Below are 20,319 nucleotides of genomic sequence, written 5' to 3' on the forward strand. Positions count from 1 at the left end.
AGATACGTTTGCTAATAAACAATGGTGTTATGCCTTTTAAGGTCAAAAGGAGATGGTTAGATTTTCTTAGTGATGGTTACTACCTGAGATTTGTCACAAGTGGAATGTTGAGCAATGCTGGTTACTGACTGCCCCTCAGCGTGTGGCTTCTGACTGCCTGTCTCTGAATCTCAACAGATTTGTTGCCCATTGGAATCTTGCAAAATCAATGGCTGCTTATTACCAAGAATCTGGGAGAGCAGGGAGAGATGGGAAGCCCTCGTTTTGCCGTATTTATTACTCCAGAATTGATCGGGAGAACATCAGTTTTCTGATCAAGAAAGAGATCGCTCAGAAGCAGGTATGGTGTCATGAAAGTTACACACGGATGTATTGCCCTTTCAGACTGACACCTCTGTCTTTCATCCTTTTTGGTTGTCCTTGGGCCACTGAAGCTTTTGTTTGAAAGCTTCCACATTCTTTTCCAATATACAAAGGTTTACCTAAGAGTGTCAGAAACTAACTTTGTCTGGGCTTTGTGTGGCTTATATGTAACAGTAATTATTACTCTTGAGCGTTGCTCTATATTGATTATGCATCAGCTTCTCACATTTCTTCATTATCTTCTTGCATGCGTCTAATACTTAGCTATTATCTGCTCTTCATCATGGATTGGCTTTCCAACTCTGCATCTGTCTTTTTGCCAGTTCATCTTTGCTTTTTTATGCCAATGTCATTCACAGCTGTTCTCTTTTCATTTGTCCCTATATGTCTTTGGTTCATCACTCCCTTCTATCCACCTCCCCTTCTACCTGTGCTTTGAGAAGAACCTCTGCTGATCTCTTAGAGGTGTTGCTGTGTGGTTATTTTCTGAATGTGTTGAAAACCACTGTGCTGTCCTTTGTCTGTCTAACTGTAGTTATTTTCTTGTGTTTTTTTTCGCAGAGCAAGAGAGGATCTGTAAAGAGTTTTGACAAATCCTCCCTCGATGGCTTTGAGACTCTGGTTTCCTTCTGTGAGCAGCCAGGGCAAGTGCTTCCATTTCACGTGACCCATGTACTTCTTCCCTTGTTAACGGTTGATGGTGACCTGAGTGAGTTTGGATGAGAGGAAGGTCTGCAGGATGGATGAGCAAACTGACCATGGCACTGTGATATAGGAAACCAATTAAATGGCAGGAAGACAGCAGAGAATGCTGTTGTTTTGTAGCAATAGTAGTTGATGCACTATTCTGAGAAGGAGGTGGAGTAGTAGGAACAGCAGAAGTTACAGCATGTAGGAGAGTCCAGATAGCTGCATTGCCTGCCTGAGGTTTGGGACATCTGCTCAGTGCTATACAGTGACTTGCAGTGAGAGGGGAAGGATTCAGTGTTCATGGCCCGTAGGTATCATCGACAGGGGCAAATAGTTCTGCATAGAGTATGAGAAGCTAGGTACAAAACTTAAAAGTATAATCTCTGCATGTTACCTGACCCATGTATAAACTGGCACTGGATAATTGGCATAAGTACGTGAAATTAAAGAGATGAATATTTGGCTGGTGTAGGAAAAGTATGATCTGCTTTCTGGGCCACTGGCTCCAGCACTGGGGGAAGTGGGGCTGTATGGTTGGGACGGTTTACACTTGAACCACATTGATGCTGGTATTCTTGTGAACTGCACAACTAGATAAATATGTTTTAAACAAAGCAGGGGACAAGGAATCAAATGTTCAAAATGGTGTATTAAAGAGTAGAGACAAAATTGAAGAAAATAGCAAATTGGGGAATAATGGTCAGAGAATGACTGGAAGAGACAACAATGTAAGCCTTGGAGCATGCTAAATACAAGATTAGTTGTCACAAAAAGACATAACTAAAAGCTCTGAATTTTAATGTACCCAGAATTCATTACAAAGTAAATGGATTGGTTACGCATACTGAAGTAAATAAATATAATCTGATAAGTTACAGGGATGTGGCGATAGAATGACAAAGAATTGGTCCTGAATATGGCATTCAAGAAGAATAGAAACTATGTAAAGCTGGAGGGATAGCACTGTTAATCAAGGATGGCACTTGAGCAATAGTTAGACATAACGTTGGTTCAGATCAAGATGTAGAATCATTTGGTAGCGATGAGAAATACAATGGAAAGAAGTCACTAGGGAGAGTGATCAACGTACTCTCTCACCGCAACTGCAATGTGGGAAACAATACACAAGAAGATATATTGGTTGCTTGTGTTAAAGGGACAGCTGTAACTTTGGGTGGTGTTAATATACATATAAACTAAAAAATTAGATGAGTGATCAATTTTTCCTTCTAACATTTGTTAAAGAACATGTTTGTATCAAATAGTTATATCCTGTTAAACCTGGTCTGTCCCAATACCTTTTGTCCTGGATAACAATTAGTTGAGCAAATTGATCAAGCTTGTGGAGTGGTGGGGTTCCATTATGAGCATACTGTTAGCAATTATGTTTTTACAAAAATAATACTGAAACTGTATGTCAGCATATATTAATCTGTGTAAAGGATATCAGCGAGGATTAATCAATACAGTTTATATCTGTAGGGTTTAGATTCATAAACATTAATTTAGTATGGAGTGCATATCAGTAAATATTAATCAGTACAGACTATATCAGTAAGGATTAATAAATTTTGAGTGTAAATAAATGCTAATCAGTAAAAAGTGTTTATCAGAAAAGATTACGTAATATAGCGTTTACATCAACTATTGATTGGTATAAAGTGTACACCAGTAAACATTGCTTGGTATAGACTGTATCCTAGTAAGCATTAATCAGTCTCAAGTGTATATCAGGTAATATTGACCAGCAACGCTCAGAATACTTGAGGCAGCTGGTGTATTCTCCTGAAAATCCCCAAACTGCCTGGGAAAATTCTCTTGTACCCAATCAGAGAACAGTCGCTGAAATAATAAAATGATGGGAAATGGCTGGGAGTTGCTCCTCAAATCCCTGTCAGGAATCTGTGCTGTATTTGCTATCTTTAGAGAAAAACAACTGGTGACTGGAGGTGCAACTAGCATTTTGGGAAAGACAGTTCTGGATAATTTGCATGTCCTCTTACTGTGGTGAACTTTTGATGAGGTCGGGAGGCCCTTTTGCTGCATCTGTATTCAAAGTATTGACATTTCATTTATATTGAAAAAAAATCTTTCGTTAACTTAAACCTGTTTTCTTGTAACAACTTAAAAGTGCTGTTCAAGAATTGAATGTTGAGGGTTGATTATTATTCAGTATTTTGGTTAGTTATTTAAATTCTGCTTCTGTGAGAATCAGTTTGCCCCATATGTCAACATAAACACAAAGTGTTACTGTATGACAGCACTACTTCATAAATGAGTTAGTGAGAATGAAAAAGAAGTCTCCGAAATCCAAAAAGGGTAGTCCTGAAGCAAATCTCAAGACTAGTCTTATAAAATGAGAAATGAGTTTGACCTTTGATATTGATTTTACCAGTAAAGATTAATTAGCAAATTGTACATACCAAGAAAGATTAGTCAGGATAGATATATCAATAACTATTAATCAGTACAGAGTTTACACCAGTAAATATTGAGGCTGTAGACTTGTTCGCTGAGCTGGTGTGTTTGTTTGCAGATGTTTTATCGCCCTGCTAGGTAACATCGTCAGTGCGCTTCCGGTGAAGCGTTGGTGTTCTGTCCCGCTTGTTACTTATATGTCTCGGTTTGCTGGGGTGGATGGCATTACTTCCGGTTCTGTTTTTCAATGGTTTGCATATCGGGTTCAGTTCAATGTGTTTGTTGACAGCATTCCAGTTGGAAAGTCACACCTCCAGAAATTCCCTGGCATGTCTCTGTACTATTATGGATGTGTTATTCCAGTCAAATTTGTGTCCTTCTTTGTCCCTGTGTATTGAGACCAGTAAGAACTGGTCGTGTCTCTTGGTGGCTAGTTGATGTTCATGTACCCTTATTGCCAGTCTTCCAGTATGGCCTATGTAATATTTCTCACCTTGCATGATATCTTATATATTACATTACTTCTGTTGGTTGCAGGTTTTGGGTCCTTTACGTTTGTCAGTAGCTGTTGCAGGTTGGTTGTTGGTTTATGGGCTATCCTGACAGCTGGCGGCCTGAGAAGTTTTGTGGTCATCTCTGATATGTCCGTGATGTAGGGTGTCTGGTCGTGTAGTGTCTTGTTGTGGTCTGTTGTGGATGTAATGGCAGATTGTGCTTTTTCAGTATCCATTCCTTTTAAAATCTCCGTATAAGTGTTCGTGTTCTGCTTTGCGCAATTCCGGGTTGCTGCAGTGTGCTTGTTTGAATAATGTCCTGTTGCAGCTCTGTTTATGGGTGTTGGGGTTTTGCTGGTTTAATTGAGTATCTGTTCTTGAACAGCACTTTTAAGTTGTTATATGAAAACGGTTTTAAGTTAACGGAAGATTTTTGTCAATATTTGAAAAGCCATCACCAGAAATAGAAGATAGCAAGAACTGCAGACCGTTTGGTCTTTCTGTATACGCTAGTCTAGAGTTCCCCATTGTTATTATGTTCCACTACTATTGTTTAGGAAGAGGTAGTTGGTTGTTTTCTTGTAAATTTTATTCCGGTGAAGATGTTGTTTATGGGCCGGTGGGTTTCTTCTAGTCTTGTACGTTTGATAATCATGAAGGTGTCATCTACATTGTACAACCCAAACTCTGGGTCTGCTGTGAGGAGCACTTTCTGTTCTGATCTTTGCATTACTGTTTCTATAATCATCCCTGATATTGGGGATCCCATTGGTGTTCCATTGATTTGTTTAAATATGTGGCCATTGAAGGTGAAGTGGGTTATGAGGTACAGATCCAATAGATTCAGGGTGCTGAATCTGCAGGAGGGCATGCTAGGAGCAGCACTAAGAGTACTGTTCAGTGTCAACCTGGTGAAGCCATGACACAGGACGACCTGCCTGCCAAACAGCATAAGCAGCAAGTGATAGACAGAGCTAAGTAATTCCACAACAAACAGATCAGATTTTACTCTGCAATCCTGCCACATCCAATTGTGAACAGTGGTAGATAATTAAACTATTCACTGGAGAAGGAGGCTCCAGAAAGATCTCCATTCTTAATGGTGGAAGAGCCCAGTACATCTGTGCAAAAGATAAGGCTGAAGAATTTGCAACAATTTTCAGCTAATTTGATTCACTCCGTATGATATCAGGAAACAATTGGATGCACTGGATATGGCAACAATTGTGGGCCTGACAACATTCCAGCAATAGTACTGAATACTTGACTCAGAATTTGCCACTCCCCAATCCAAGCTGTTCCAGTACTCTGGCATTTACCCAACAATGTAGAAGATTGACAAATATGTCCTGGACAAATCCGATCTGGCCATTTACTGCCCCATCAGTCTACTCTCAAGCATCAGTAAAGTGATGGCAGGTGTCATCAGTAGGACTATCAAGCAGCGTGTGCTCGCTGGCACCCTATTCGGGCTCTGCTGGGGCCACTCTGCTCCTCACCTTATTACAGCCTTGGTTCAAACATGGAAAAAAGAGCTTAATCTCAGAGGTGAAGTGAGAATGACAACCCTTGACATCAAGGTCACATTTCATCATGTGTGGCGAGGAGCCCCAGCAAAACTGGAATCAATGGATATCAGTAAGAAAACTCTCTGCAGGTTGGAGTGATATCAGGTACAAGGGAAGGTGGCTGTGGACGTCACTGCAGGAATTTCTCCGGGTAGACTGAATTATCTTCAGCTGCGTCATTGATGAACTGGCCTCCCTCATAATGTCAATCTGTGTTCGCACTATTTTCAGCACCATTCGTGCCTGTTCAGATACTGGAACAGTCCATGTTCAAATGCAACAAAACCTGGACAATATCCAGGATTGGGCTGACAAGTGGCAAGTAACATTCACGCCACACAAATGCCAGACAATGACTACCTCTAATTAATGATACTCTAATAGTCACTCCTTGACATTTAATTGTGTTACTATCATTAAAATCCCCGCTATCAATATGCTGGCATTACCATTGACCAGAAATGCAACTCAACTCACCACATAAATATAGTGGCTACAAGAGAAGGTCAGATGCTAGGAACACTATGGTGAGTAACTCATCTCCTGACTCCTCAAAGCCTGTCCGTCATTTCCAAGGCACAAATCAGGTGTTCAATGGAATACTCCCTACTTGTCTAGATGAATGCAGCTCCAGCAACACTCAAGAAGTTTGATACCTTGGAGGACAAAGCAGCTTGCTTGCATGGCTCCACATCCATAAGCATCCATTGTCTCCACCACCAAAGCTCATTGGTGAATTTCACAAGTGCATCTTATGCTACTACTAAAGATCCTTGAACAGTGTCTTTCAAACCCGTCACAACTTAAAGCTAGAAGGACAAAGGCATCAGATATATGGGAACACCATCACCTGCAAATATAATGCCATTCCTTTATCAGTGTCACTGGGTAAAAATCCTGGACTTCTGCTCCAAAGGGCATTATGGTTCTACCTGCATCGGTTCAAGAAGACAGCTCACCCACATCTTTTCCAGGGCAACTAGGAATGGGCAATAAATGTTCTGACAGCACATCCATGTACCATGAGAGAATTTTTAAAACATAGTATGCTGGTTAATATATACATCAGTAAAGATTAATTGATATAGAATGCATGTCAGTAAATATTAATCCACAACAGCCTTTATATCAGTAATTGTTAGTCATTATGGTGTCCACATCTGTTACCATTGATAATTAGTATATGAGTAAAGATTAATGTTATAGTGTAAATATCTGCAAATAGTAATTAATATACAGATTAAATCAAAAAGTATCAACTGGTCTAGAAGTCCGATTGTTGAGGCTCATGTTGCCTCATTCGGAGTTACTGTTGTCATAGTTGTGTTCTTGTGTTTCCTTTATGTGAAGTCAGCTGTTGGAGTTCCTGTTGTTGAAGTTTGAGTTGAAAGGGTTAGGTTGATGTGGTTTCTGTTGTGGAGTGAGGTTGTAAGAACTCCTTTTTCAGAATCTTGCTGTGCTGCCATGGTCCTGTTTATGTTCTGTTGTTGGGGCATCTATTAGCAGGTCCACATTGCAGAAATTCCAATTGCTACCAGTCCTTTCTGCACAATTACTTGGACCTTGCCACCGATCTTGGCCTCAGACAGAATCCGTAAGTAACAGCAAATGAGACAAGAATCAGGAACGTGGCAATGAAAGTGGCAATAACCACAAGACCTCCCAGGGCCCACTTGCTACTCAACAGCCAACTCCAGACAGTAGGTCCTGGGTTGAGGCTTGATGATTGCTCCATTCCTGTGAATAGAAATGCAGGAAAGGAACGATGAAAGAAATACTAAACCTTAGATTGGGTGGAGTAGGGTGGCGCGCTCTGGTGGTTCAGAGTGGGACAGGAGCAGACAAAGGTTGCAGCAGGGATTGGAAATCCTTATAATGCTTCAAGCTTTTCATGCACTGTTGCCTGTATATGCAGGGCACAAACTTAAAGGGACATTTTCCACTTATATTTAGCTGATCATGATGTTGGAAGTGTAAGTAGCCAATGTTATTCTGTAGTACAGATTAACTTTGATCCCAACACCATTCATGACCTCATCACCTCAGGGGACCTCCCACCCACAGCCTCCAACCTCATTGTTCCCCAACCCCGCACGGCCCGTTTCTATCTCCTTCCCAAAATCCACAAACCTGCCTGCCCCGGTCGACCCATCGTCTCAGCCTGCTCCTGCCCCACCGAACTCATCTCCACCCATCTGGACTCCATTTTCTCCCCTTTGGTCCAGGAACTCCCCACCTATGTCCGTGACACCACCCACGCCCTCCACCTCCTCCAGGACTTCCAATTCCCTGGCCCCCAACACCTCATATTCACCATGGACGTCCAGTCCCTGTACACCTGCATTCCGCATGGAGATGGCCTCGAGGCCCTCCGCTTCTTCCTGTCCCGCAGGCCCGACCAGGCCCCCTCCACCGACACTCTCATCCGCCTAGCGGAACTCGTCCTCACACTCAACAACTTCTCTTTTGACTCCTCCCACTTCCTACAGACTAAGGGGGTGGCCGTGGGCACCCGCATGGGCCCCAGCTATGCCTGCCTCTTTGTAGGTTACGTGGAACAGTCCATCTTCCGCACCTACACAGGCCCCAAACCCCACCTCTTCCTCCGGTACATCGATGACTGTATCGGCGCCGCCTCTTGCTCCCCAGAGGAGCTCGAACAGTTCATCCACTTCACCAACACCTTCCACCCCAACCTTCAGTTCACCTGGGCCATCTCCAGCACATCCCTCACCTTCCTGGACCTCTCAGTCTCCATCTCAGGCAACCAGCTTGTAACTGATGTCCATTTCAAGCCCACCGACTCCCACAGCTACCTAGAATACACCTCCTCCCACCCACCCTCCTGCAAAAATTCCATCCCCTATTCCCAATTCCTCCGCCTCCGCCGCATCTGCTCCCACAATAAGACATTCCACTCCCGCACATCCCAGATGTCCAAGTTCTTTAAGGACCGCAACTTTCCCCCCACGGTGATTGAGAACGCCCTTGACCGCGTCTCCCGCATCTCCCGCGACACATCCCTCACACCCCGCCCCCGCCACAACCGCCCCAAGAGGATCCCCCTCGTTCTCACACACCACCCTACCAACCTCCGGATACAACGCATTATCCTCCGACACTTCCGCCATTTACAATCCGACCCCACCACCCAAGACATTTTTCCATCCCCTCCCCTGTCTGCTTTCCGGAGAGACCACTCTCTCCGTGACTCCCTTGTTCGCTCCACACTGCCCTCCAACCCCACCATACCCGGCACCTTCCCCTGCAACCGCAGGAAATGCTACACTTGTCCCCACACCTCCTCCCTCACCCCCATCCCAGGCCCCAAGATGACATTCCACATTAAGCAGAGGTTCACCTGCACATCTGCCAATGTGGTATACTGCATCCACTGTACCCGGTGCGGCTTCCTCTGCATTGGGGAAACCAAGCGGAGGCTTGGGGACCGCTTTGCAGAACATCTCCGCTCAGTTCGTAACAAACAACTGCACCTCCCAGTCGCAAACCATTTCCACTCCCCCTCCCATTCTCTTGATGACATGTCCATCATGGGCCTCCTGCACTGCCACAATGATGCCACCCGAAGGTTGCAGGAACAGCAACTCATATTCCGCCTGGGAACCCTGCAGCCATATGGTATCAATGTGGACTTCACCAGTTTCAAAATCTCCCCTTCCCCCACTGCATCCCTAAACCAGCCCAGTTCATCCCCTCCCCCCACTGCACCACACAACCAGCCCAGCTCTTCCCCCCCACCCACTGCATCCCAAAACCAGTCCAACCTGTCTCTGCCTCCCTAACCGGTTCTTCCTCTCACCCATCCCTTCCTCCCACCCCAAGCCGCACCCCCAGCTACCTACTAACCTCATCCCACCTCCTTGACCTGTCCGTCTTCCCTGGACTGACCTATCCCCTCCCTACCTCCCCACCTACACCCTCTCCACCTATCTTCTTTACTCTCCATCTTCGGTCCGCCTCCCCCTCTCTCCCTATTTATTCCAGTTCCCTCCCCCCATCCCCCTCTCTGATGAAGGGTCTAGGCCCGAAACGTCAGCTTTTGTGCTCCTGAGATGCTGCTTGGCCTGCTGTGTTCATCCAGCCTCACATTTTATTATCTTGGAATCTCCAGCATCTGCAGTTCCCATTATCTCTTAACTTTGATCCTGTCAGGTTAACTGTTATCACGCTGCTTGAGTGATTGTGTGACCACGTTAACCTGTCAGGATGACAGTGTGACTTGGTCATCCGATCAGGGTTACTCGGTGCACTCAAACCCCCCTTCAGAGCTGTCACCTTGTGCGTAATTGTAACTCTGTTGTCCTGTGTCATGCATGAGGTCTTAGTGAGAGTTTAAGTGTGTTCTGAATCCATTGAATCAACATTAGCAGACAGGAGCCTAATCGGAAAGCTCTAGTGTGAGCATGTTTCTGGATAACACATTTCACTCTACAGGCAGAAACTGGTCCCCGGAACCCCACCTTCAAACTCTGTACAGACTTGTTCAGAAACTTCCCTTGCTTGTGTTTTCAGCCTCTCTTTAATTGATGCAAACACAAACTTGAAGTCAAGGTAAGTAGTCACCTGGGAGTGTACTCAGTGAAGCTCTGCCTGCCGCTGTATGTTACCGTTTGAATATGCTGTGCATAATTCCTCTCCAAAGAATTGCCTGGCTTACCTGAAGCTGTTCAATCACAGTGAAATGGTTGCAGCTCCTCAGCAGAACTCCCTTCCTCTAAATTTGATTTTTTAGCATATGTTCCACCTGATCAACTGTTGGTTTGTTTGGGTTTAAATATTAACCTACTGACACTGCACCTGAAAAAGCACAAGACTCTCTTCTGTCACACCCAGCTGTGCCCAGTAGCCTTATTGGTAATTTTTGTTTATTATTCAGTGATGCAAACATAGGCGGAGATGACTTGATGTTGGTACCATGTTTAATACTGTGTCAGCTGTGGCTCAGTTGGTGGCAATGTTATTTCTGACTAACTGAACGAGGGCTGCACTGTCAGAGATGTCATGTTTCAGAAGAGATGTTATGTCCCCTCAATCATTGTAAAAGATCTACCTCACTGTTCCTCAGAAGAATAGGGAAGTTGTGTCCAGTGTTCCAACCAATATTAAATGAAGTTCTAAAGAAGGGTCATGAGATCTGAAATGTTAGCTCTGATTTCTGTCCACCTCCTGAGTTTTTCCAGCAACTTCTGTTTTTGTTTCTGGTTTTCTCCCCTATTTTTCTTTCTCATGACCATTCCCTGTGGTTGGTCAGCCCTGAGCGGAGCAACAATTCTGTGGCTGATTCATCTACAGTGCCCTTCTAACAGTAATTAAGTTGCATATTCTTTCAGACTAATTCTCAACTGCAAATATTTGCCTTTGTTCTGTTCTCTGTCAAAACAAGAAGCTGTTCAAAGTTCAACCGTTAACCTCAACTTCAGTTCTGAGTCAAAAATAAAAAAAAATTAAAGATGGATTCAACATGTTAGAAGTTTTCTCTTTTTCAAGTGTCTTAGTGGACCTCTCAGTATACCAAAGCAATGTCAAATTCCATTTTTACTTCTGTGCTTTCTGATTTTGTTCCTTTTTATCAAAGGGCACAATGCCAGATAAGAAATGGTTTATTTATGTCCCACTATCCTTAAACACAGCAGTTAATGCTGGCCTCCTTTTTGCTGATAAGGAATGTTCAACTTAAGTAGATGTCACCTTGTTAATTTTGATTTCAGTTTTAACTATTGAGTCCTTAATGCTTAAGCTCAGTTTTTCAGACCAAATTTCAGGTAGTTCATGGCTCATTTCTGTGCAACTTGGGCATCACATTCCAGGATTTTTGCTACCCTGTTATTTTACAATGTAAAGCAGTCTTTGAGTTCCAGCACAGAATTATTGAGATCTTATTGATCTCTGTAAGCTAGTGTGATCCCTGATATTTATTCTGAGTTTTTTCCCCCAGTCATGCTCACTGGCTAATTGGATTCCTGATCTCTGGAATGAATGATTTGCCAGCCTGATCACCCTGACTCTTTGATTCCACTCTTTAAGCATGGGTATTCAACAGTTTGAACTTGATAAAAGTGATGCCATTTACTGCTCCTATAGGTTCTATTTTGCTTTACCTACCATGACCTTTTTTAAAAAAAAAATTCACTTGTGGGACTTGGGTATCTTTGGCTGGGCCAGCATTTAGTCCCCATCCTTAGATGCCCGTGAAAAGACAGTGGTGATCTGTCTTTTTGCATTTTTCTTGACACTTTATAACAGTTGTTATGCAATTGAATGGCTTGCCAGGCTATTTCAGAGGACAGTTAAGAATCAATCATATTGCTGTGGCTCTGGAGTCAGACAAGGTAAAGATGGTAGATTTCCTCCTCGAAGCGAAGGAAATTCCTAAGGGTCCAGATGAGGTTTTCCCAATAATGGTCATCATTTGACTCTTAATTCCAGATTTTTATTGAATTCAAATTCCACAATGGTGGGATTCGAGCCCAATCCCTTGGAGCATTATCCAGGTTTCTGGATTCTGGATGGCCGAATGATAATACCATAAGGTCATTGCCTCCCTCATTGTTGTGGTACCTGCTTTTCAATTCATTCTGTGGCCAAGCCTTTAGTTCTTGGAAGTTGAAATCTAGTTTGGGTGGTCCCTTTTTTCTAAGCAGGCGTAATGTAGCTAAGACAGGCAAGGCCTATTTGCGGAATAAACTCTGTTATATAATATGAAATTCTTATTAAATTGTAAAATATTATCTGCTATTTGCAAGAGAGTTTCTTTAATAAACGTGGCCTTGCTATTGTTACTGCCAAGAGTTTTCAGCATTAAGTGTTCATGTCAGTGTGGGTAAAAGTTGTTTTTTAGTTCAAGCCAAGTGAATTCTCTACCATTTTCTAATGGTAAGGTAAAGTCACGTAGACCTACCCTCATTATAGAGTGGCAACTGGTGGTGTTTTAACCTGACAGTCACTGTGCCTCAGGTAAGGGAAGAGATTGAAAAGGAGAGTGCCTCATGGTAACAATAGCCAGTGTGGGAATTTAACTCATGCTTTTGGCATCACTTTGCACTTTAAACAAGGCATCCAGTCAACTTACCTCACTGACCCATGAAATACAAAGAAGCCCCAGTGAGATATTATGTCTATAAGATTAATTACTGTTTGCTTGTTGTAAGATGCTAATTGAAGAGAGAACTGGAATGTCAGTGCAATCTTTTCTGTTTAGAAATTCATTTTGATCTGCTGTGTATTTCTATTTCTGATTTACGTCCTTGTGATTTTCTTCTTTTTGTTAAACTGAATAAATGAATTAAAATTCTGTCAGGTGGTAACTTAATGTTTCTTAAAATATGATGTTCGTTGAATCACCTTTACAGTAGAAGAAAACTAGGTACACAATGGGATTCCTATTATCCTTCTGATAGTACAGTTTATGAATTTTAATAGGTGATAATATGGATTAAAAGGAAAAGATGAAGCTGCCTCTTTAATGTTGCAGGGTTTGGCAGCTGGTGCAGCTTCCTGTAACACAAGACTTGTGCAGAACATGGCAAGGATTCACCAAACCTACTTGTGGTTTCGTGATCCGCCAAGCTACTGGTTTTTACAGGCGTTCGTAGGCTAGCAACTGTATGTGCCCGCCGTGCGCGCGCCCGCCCCACCACCATTTAGGTGAAGACTGCCACTTGCAGAAGTCTGTCTCTATCTCGCACACATGCGTGAGCAGGTTCAGGAACAGCTTTTGTCTGGCTGTTATCAGACTGTTGAACGGACTCTCACCTCAAATAATGTAATCTGTATGCCTCTAAGTCTTTTTGATCTGTACATCCTTTGTTTGCTGTGATCTGCCTGTACTGCTCATAAGCCAAGCTTTTCACAATGATTTGTGGCCATGTGGACTGAAACAATCAGCCAATTGAGTGAAGAGCTTGTGGAGAGGTTGGACCTGTCCTTTTTGGAGACTTCAAAGTGATTTAATTTTTTCAAGATTACAATGGAAGTTAACAAAATTGATCACTGTGCTGAAGGGTCCAAATCCTAGGAGACACGTGGGTTAAAAATGAAGAAATTAGGAAGAAGAGACAGGAAGCTGGATGGAACCTGTAGCTCAAATGGGTAATGAACTTGTGAAATGAAATACCAGGAAGGATCCCAATGTAATTGAATACATTAGAACATCGAACACTACAACACAGTACAGGCCCTTCGGGCCTCGATGTTGCGCCGATCTGTGAAACCAAACTGAAGCCCATCTAACCTACACTATTCCATTATTATCCATATGTTTATCCAATGACCATTTAAATGCCCTTAAACTTGGCGAGTCTACTACTGTTGCAGGCAGGGCATTCCATGCCCTTACAATTCTACAAATATATTAAGGGAAAAATAGTAACTATGGAAAGAATAGGGCCCCTTAAAGATCAATAAGGCCACCTATGAGTGGAACTGCAGGAGATGGATGAAATACTAAACGAGTATTTCGCATCAGTGTTTATTGTGGAAAAGTATATGGAAGCTAGAGAGCTTGGGAAAAGATATAGTGATATTTTGAAGTGTGTCCATACACAGAGGTGGTGGTGTTAGACGTCTTACAACACATTAAGATGGAAAAAAACCCCAGGACCTGATCAGATGTATCCTAGAACTTTGTGGGAAGCTAGGGACGTCATTGCTGTGCCCGTTGCTGAAATACTTATATCATCAATAGCTACAGTTAAGCTGCCAGAAGTCTGGAGAGTGGCTAATGTGGTGGCATTATTTAAGAAAGGTGGTAAGGAAAAGCCAGGGAACTCTAGACCAGTCAGCCTGAAGTCAGTGGTAGGTAAGTTGTCGGAGGAGATTCTGATGGACAGGATCTACATGCATTTGGAAAGTTAAGGACTGATTAGGGATAATCAACATGGCTTTGTGCATGGGAAATCCTATCTCACTAACTTGATAGAGTTTTTTGAAGAAGCAAAGAAGATTGATGAAGGTAGAGTGGGGTTCGTTGTCTATATGACTTCAGCAAGGCACTGGACAAAGTTCTGCATGGTAGGTTGGTAGGCAAGATTAGATCACATGCAATCCAGGGAGAGTTAGCCACTTAAATACAAAATTAACACAAAGGTAGGAAACAAAGGGTGATGGTAGAGAATTGTTTATCAAACTGCCTGTGACCAGCAGGCCAAGCAGCATTCCAGGAGCAGGAAAGCTGATGTTTACAATTGACTGGATGTGGTTCTGGAGGGATTCTGGAATACTTTCTTAAAACTCATTTGTGGGACGTGGGTGTCACTGGCTGACCAGCATTTATTGCCTAACCCTTTTTGCCCCTGAGAAGGTGTTGGTGAGCTACCTTCTTGAACCACTGCAGTCCATCTGCTGGCTGCAACCACAGTGCCATTAGGGAGGGTATTCTAAGATTTTGTCCCAGTGTCAGTTAAGGAAAGGTGATATATTTCCAAGTCAGAGTGGTGAGTGATTTGAAGGGGACTTGAATGTGGCATTGTTCCCATATATCTGCTGTCCTTCTAGATGGAAGTGGTCGTGGGTTTGGAAGGTGCTGTCTGAGGATCTTTGGTGAATTTCTGAAGTGCATCTTGTAGATCGTACACGCTGTTACTACTAAGCATCAGTGATGGAGGGAGTGGATGCGTGTGGATGTAGTGCCAATCAGCAGGCTACTTTGTCTGGATGATGTGAAGCTTCTTGAGGGTCGTTGCAGCTGTATTCATCCAGGCAAGTGGGGAGTATTCCATCACACTCCTGACTTGCGCCTTGTAGATGGTGGACAGGCTTTGGGGAGCCAGGAGGTGAGTTACCTCCCACAGTATTCCCAGCCTCTGACCTGCCCTTGCAGCCAATACCTGTGATGAGTCCAGTTGAGTTTCTGGTTTGTGGTAACCCCCAGGATGATAATAGTTTGATGGTAACACCATTGAATGTCATGGGCTGGTGGTCAGATTGTCTCGTATGGGTGATGGTCTTAACCTGACTTTTGTGTGGCTGAAGTGTTACTTGACAGCCCATGCCTGCGTATTGTCCAGATCTTGTTGCATTTGAACATGGTCTGCTTGATTATATTGGTGAACTCTTGTAAAAAGATGAACTATTTCTGTGATTAATCAAGCACAGGTAATCGTTGTCCTTAATTTATGTTAGAAGTTAACAGCATTGAGTGTCAAATTCTTCTGGTTCAGCGGTAAGCAATCGGTGCAATCTCAAATCCATGCTCCATTCCTAATCTTTGATGACTTAACTGTTGAGATGTTAAAAGTTGATATTTCAGCTCCTGTGCTTTGGAGCAGGGCATAAACAACCAAAGTTTCCCATGCTGACAGTAATTGTGATCAATGAACTTGTTCATGGCTGCATGTACATGTAGATACATGGTATGATACTGGAGGAGCAAATTACTGCAGGCAATCTGAAGAAGAGTAATCTGGACTCAACACTAGCTTGCTTTCTCTCTGCCTGACCGACTGTGATCACACTTTTTTGTTTTTGGTACAGGATTGGTCTTGGCTGTGACTTACAACCAGCCCCCACCCCACCACACTCCTTTCAGGTAACTGTTTCCTATCTGTCGATGTCTAAGGTTATCTGAGAGGGATGGAATTTTGGTCACCTGAGAAAAATAACTGAAGCTTTCCAGGGGTGGTAAGCTGTGCCCTTTCAGACAGCAGAACAGAATTAGTTACAGAAACCACCTTTTGATAGGTGAAATAACTTGTGCATGGATTTTAGGTAAATCAGAATTTAACCATTGAATTGGGGTGAGCCATTTGGGACAGCCTTTTCAACTAGCTGCAGTGTCTATAGACCAAAATTTTTACCAAGCACAGGAGTTTGAAGTGAGAACTTGTGACTTTTCTGAAAGATCTGTATTTTGTTTCTGGACTGTCTTTGCTCAGTTATGACCAATCAGTTAATTTGGAGGAAGGTAGGGAAATCTGATCCATTGACTAGATTGCTGTAAAGAACATATTAGTCCCATTCATTTACTTGCAAAAGTTTATTAAACACTCTGTTTAAAATGTCTTATTTATAATTCAATTAGAAGCAGTTCTACTGAAGGGCTGCTGTGAGGCTGGGGATAAAGCAGCAATTAATAAAAATGGTGTTCAGTAGAGCATTGCATTTAACATCAATGTCAATTGTGTCAGTTGGCATTCAAAAACAGGCACTGTAAAAGTTGGCTTAAGAATGAAAAAGGCCAGGTTGTGACAGGAGGTCTGTTGTTACTGGTAACTGTGATCATGGGTTACTCCTATGCAGCTTAACAGGATTGTAAATAATATTCATGTGCATGAATTTGGGAGGCCCCCACAGTAACTGGGCTATGTTGGTAGCCAGTAAAAAATACTCCTCAGGGTCAGAGGAAATTAGCTGGTGTGTTAGCTGTCCTTTGGTTTATGATTATATTATTTGCTTTGAGCTGAATAAATCCCAGTCCCACTATGGCCAGGCTGGTTCATTAGATTGGAAGATGATTACTGCGTTGGTGGCTAGGATGGAGGTTGCTGGTCCTTCCTGATGAATCAATAGTGTCAAAACCTGCCATTTGGTGAAAAGTGCTTGAATAAAGTGAGAGTGAGGGTGTTCACCATATTGATGGATTTAAATAACTGTGAAGGGTTTGGAGTATTGGATAATGGTTGAATGTATACACATGTATATATTTATCAGGTCCAGGGTTTTCAGTGTGTTTTAAGGTGTCCTTTGATATCCCAGCAAAAAACTGTCATATTAGGGCCAACAATTGGAGACAGCTCTTCGAACAGGTGTTTTGTCCCATCCTAGATGTGCACAAAGTGGCGCATGACAAATGAACAGCACAGTCTATCTTCATTGTACACCACTGCCAGGTAGGCCCATTGCTCATGTGTTGTCATGCTGATCTGAGGATTCATACAGTTAGGCATGGGATGTGGGTTTCACTCTGCTAGTTCTTTTTCCGCAACTGCAGGAACAGCAACAACAAATGACGGGAATAAAAAGCAATAGGAGAAAAGTACCTGAAAATAAGAGAGAACAGTATAACCTTGGGTGCAAAATTCATAGCATTGCCCAGTCGTCACTCAAAAAACATTTGCAACACGGGTGCAGGCCATTCGTTCCAAACAGTTCAGTGCTTTCTCAGCTTTTCTCCAATTCAGCTTGTCACCTTACCATTTTGTTCCTTTCTCTCTCTCTCGTGCTCACATAGTTTAACCTAAAACACATTTATGCCATTAATTTCAACTTGTGGTAGCAACTTCACTATCTCAGCACTTACTGGGAGATGCATGCAATCTAGCATAACACTGAACCAGGGGTTAGAGTTGAATAGTAATGACCTAGAGCAACACTGAAGAAGTTCACTTTGGAGCAGATTGCCTAGTGAGACGAGTCTGCCAAATTCACCTACTCTAAAAGTTTAAAAATTATGAAATTCAATCTTGTTTAGGTATTGCCAGCTGGAATGGTTTCATGGACATAACAGCTGGTCTGACTAAGTTCACTCCTATTTCCAGTCAGCTCCAGGATGTTCAACAGTTAACATTTGCTTCATGTGGTCAGAAGGATCTCAAGTCTCTTGTAGGGGATACTGTTTGGTGTGGTCCAGTGAAGCTGTCCTTTCAATGTACCCAGACGATTAGGACTCTGCCTTTTAGGTCAGCCATCTTGAATAGTTAATGCTGGTTCCTTTGTACTGCGGGATTCAATAACTTGTGTTCTATCAATGACCGACATCATATCTGAGCCAGTATCACCAAAGACCCCTCCCACACCAGTTATAATCTCTTCCAACTTCTTCCATCAGACAGAAGATGCAAACCTTTAATACACATACAAGAAGGTTCAAGAAAAGCTTCTTCCCTGCAGTTATTAGACTGCTTAATGGACCTTTCAAATTTCTAATCTAATGTTGATCTTGCTTTTTGTGCACCATCTTTGCAGATGTAATTATGTATTCCTCACTTTGTTCAGTCACCCCATGATCTTTATATGGTCTGATCTGCCTGTACTGCATGCAAAACAAAATTTTTCACTGTACATGTGATAGTAATAAATCACATCAAAACAGAGCAAACCTGTAATAAACTTCTGCCCAACAATTTCAGCTGGTACTTACAGATGAATGTCAGGATGATGGTAAAGGAGATACGTGTTAGTGTGTCAGACTGGTGTAATTCTTGAAGTTTGATGAGTAGATTATTGATTATAGCATCCAGCTGTTCCCAGGGACTAACTTCAGAAGACATTCTAACAGAGCTGCAGGAAAGGAAGAAATGAAAATTCTACTACACAGGTGATTGATGGGCCATCATAAAAGACAGGTTTATGTTTTAATATTTGGAAATATCTGATTTTTAGGCAGAGAATGAGCACAGCATTTAAAGAATATGAACTTCACTTTCCCAGGTACAACAGAAAACCGGCCTAACAGTACCTGAGGAGCTTCTTCAATGGTTGGACATGTTACTCATTTCCAGCTTTTTATTTTTTCCTGCAGTACTGTTGTAAATAGAAATCAGGAGTTTTTCTCTGGCCAGTGATCAGTTTGTTCGTTTTGCATGTCAAGACTATATGTTTTCTTTCCCTTAGACTGATTATCTCAATTTCCAAAAGCAAGATTTTTGAGAGTTTAAAGTAAAAAAGGTTACTTCTTCTCTCAGATGTAGCTATAGTGAAGGTTTGGCATAGTTGGGTTAGTAATCTGTAACACCAGGCAAATGTTCCAGGGGCATGGGTCAGATCTCATCATGGCAGATTGTGAAATTAATATTCAAAGAAAAAACTAAAGAAAAACTAGTCTAATGGTAGCCATGTAACCACTGTTGATTGTCATAAAAACTCATCTTGTTTGTGAATGCCCTTTAGGGAAAGATATCTCTCATCCTACCTGGTCTGGCTTACATGTAACTTCAAACCTAAAGCAATACTGTTGGCTCTTAACTGTCCTTTGGTCAATTCAGGATGGACAATACATGCTGGCATAGCCAGTGACACCCAGATGCCATGGGCAAATATTTAAAAAGAAATCCTGAACATCTATAATGTGACATCTTGCACACAATACCACACAAACAAAGATGAAACAATATAATTACAATGTATGATTGTCTCAGCCTTCCTTTAGGTTCTTACATGAGTTAATGTTTTAGCTGGAGAGAAGGTATTGCAAAGCAGAGGATTCTTTGTAAGCTGTAAGGCTTCTTACAGTCAAATTTCTGAGGTTGATTCTCAGCTGAATTCAAAGTTGGACCAGGCTGGGGAGTTCTCCTCCTTCAAGATAGTGTTTATATCCTCAGATGCTTAGTTGACTTGCAGCAAGCGATGACTTTCTGCTAGAACTCTGGCTTTGCAGAAAAGCTTCTTACGTTAAAAGCAGATGACAAAATAATGTCCTCATCAGGTAACTTAGAACACAGAACATAGAACAGTACAGGCCCTTCGGCCCATGATGTTGTGCTGAATTTTTACCCTAATCCTAAGGTCTATCTAAATTCCACCCCCACCTTATACTATCATCCATATGCCTATCTAATAGCCACTTAAATGCCCTTAATCAGGCGGATTCTGCTACCCTCTCTGGCAATGCATTCCACGCTTCTACCACTCTCTGAGTAAAGAACCTACCTCTGATGTCTCCCCTTTATCTACCTGCACTCACTTTAAAACTATGCCCCCTTGTAATAGCTATCTCCACCCTCGGAAAAAGTATCTGTCTGTCCACTCTATCTACTCCTCTGATCATTTTGTACACTTCTATCAAGTCACCTCTCATTCCTCGTCATTCTAAAGAGAAAAGCTCTAGCTCT

General features: G+C 42.4%; 1 protein-coding gene and 1 long non-coding RNA gene across 6 annotated transcripts in view; one reads left to right on the top strand and one right to left on the bottom strand.

Annotated features, from left to right (window-relative positions):
• Positions 1-20,319, top strand: part of recql5 (RecQ helicase-like 5) — a 104,813-nt gene that overhangs the window by 30,299 nt on the left and 54,195 nt on the right. For both annotated transcript variants that reach the window (XM_048555356.1, XM_059653849.1), the window contains exons 6-7: positions 178-340; positions 925-1,007. In XM_048555356.1, coding sequence (XP_048411313.1) covers positions 178-340; positions 925-1,007 — 246 coding nt within the window. The remainder of the gene's footprint in view (positions 1-177; positions 341-924; positions 1,008-20,319) is intronic.
• Positions 16,512-20,319, bottom strand: part of LOC125463732 (uncharacterized) — a 64,445-nt gene continuing 60,637 nt past the window's right edge. For all 4 annotated transcript variants that reach the window (XR_007249895.2, XR_009447092.1, XR_007249894.2 and 1 more), the window contains 2 exons: positions 18,630-18,769; positions 16,512-17,529 (listed from right to left, as the gene is read on the bottom strand). This is a non-coding gene — a long non-coding RNA (uncharacterized LOC125463732). The remainder of the gene's footprint in view (positions 17,530-18,629; positions 18,770-20,319) is intronic.

This window comes from Stegostoma tigrinum, chromosome 22, assembly GCF_030684315.1.
Source record: "Stegostoma tigrinum isolate sSteTig4 chromosome 22, sSteTig4.hap1, whole genome shotgun sequence".
Classification (NCBI taxonomy): domain Eukaryota; kingdom Metazoa; phylum Chordata; class Chondrichthyes; order Orectolobiformes; family Stegostomatidae; genus Stegostoma; species Stegostoma tigrinum.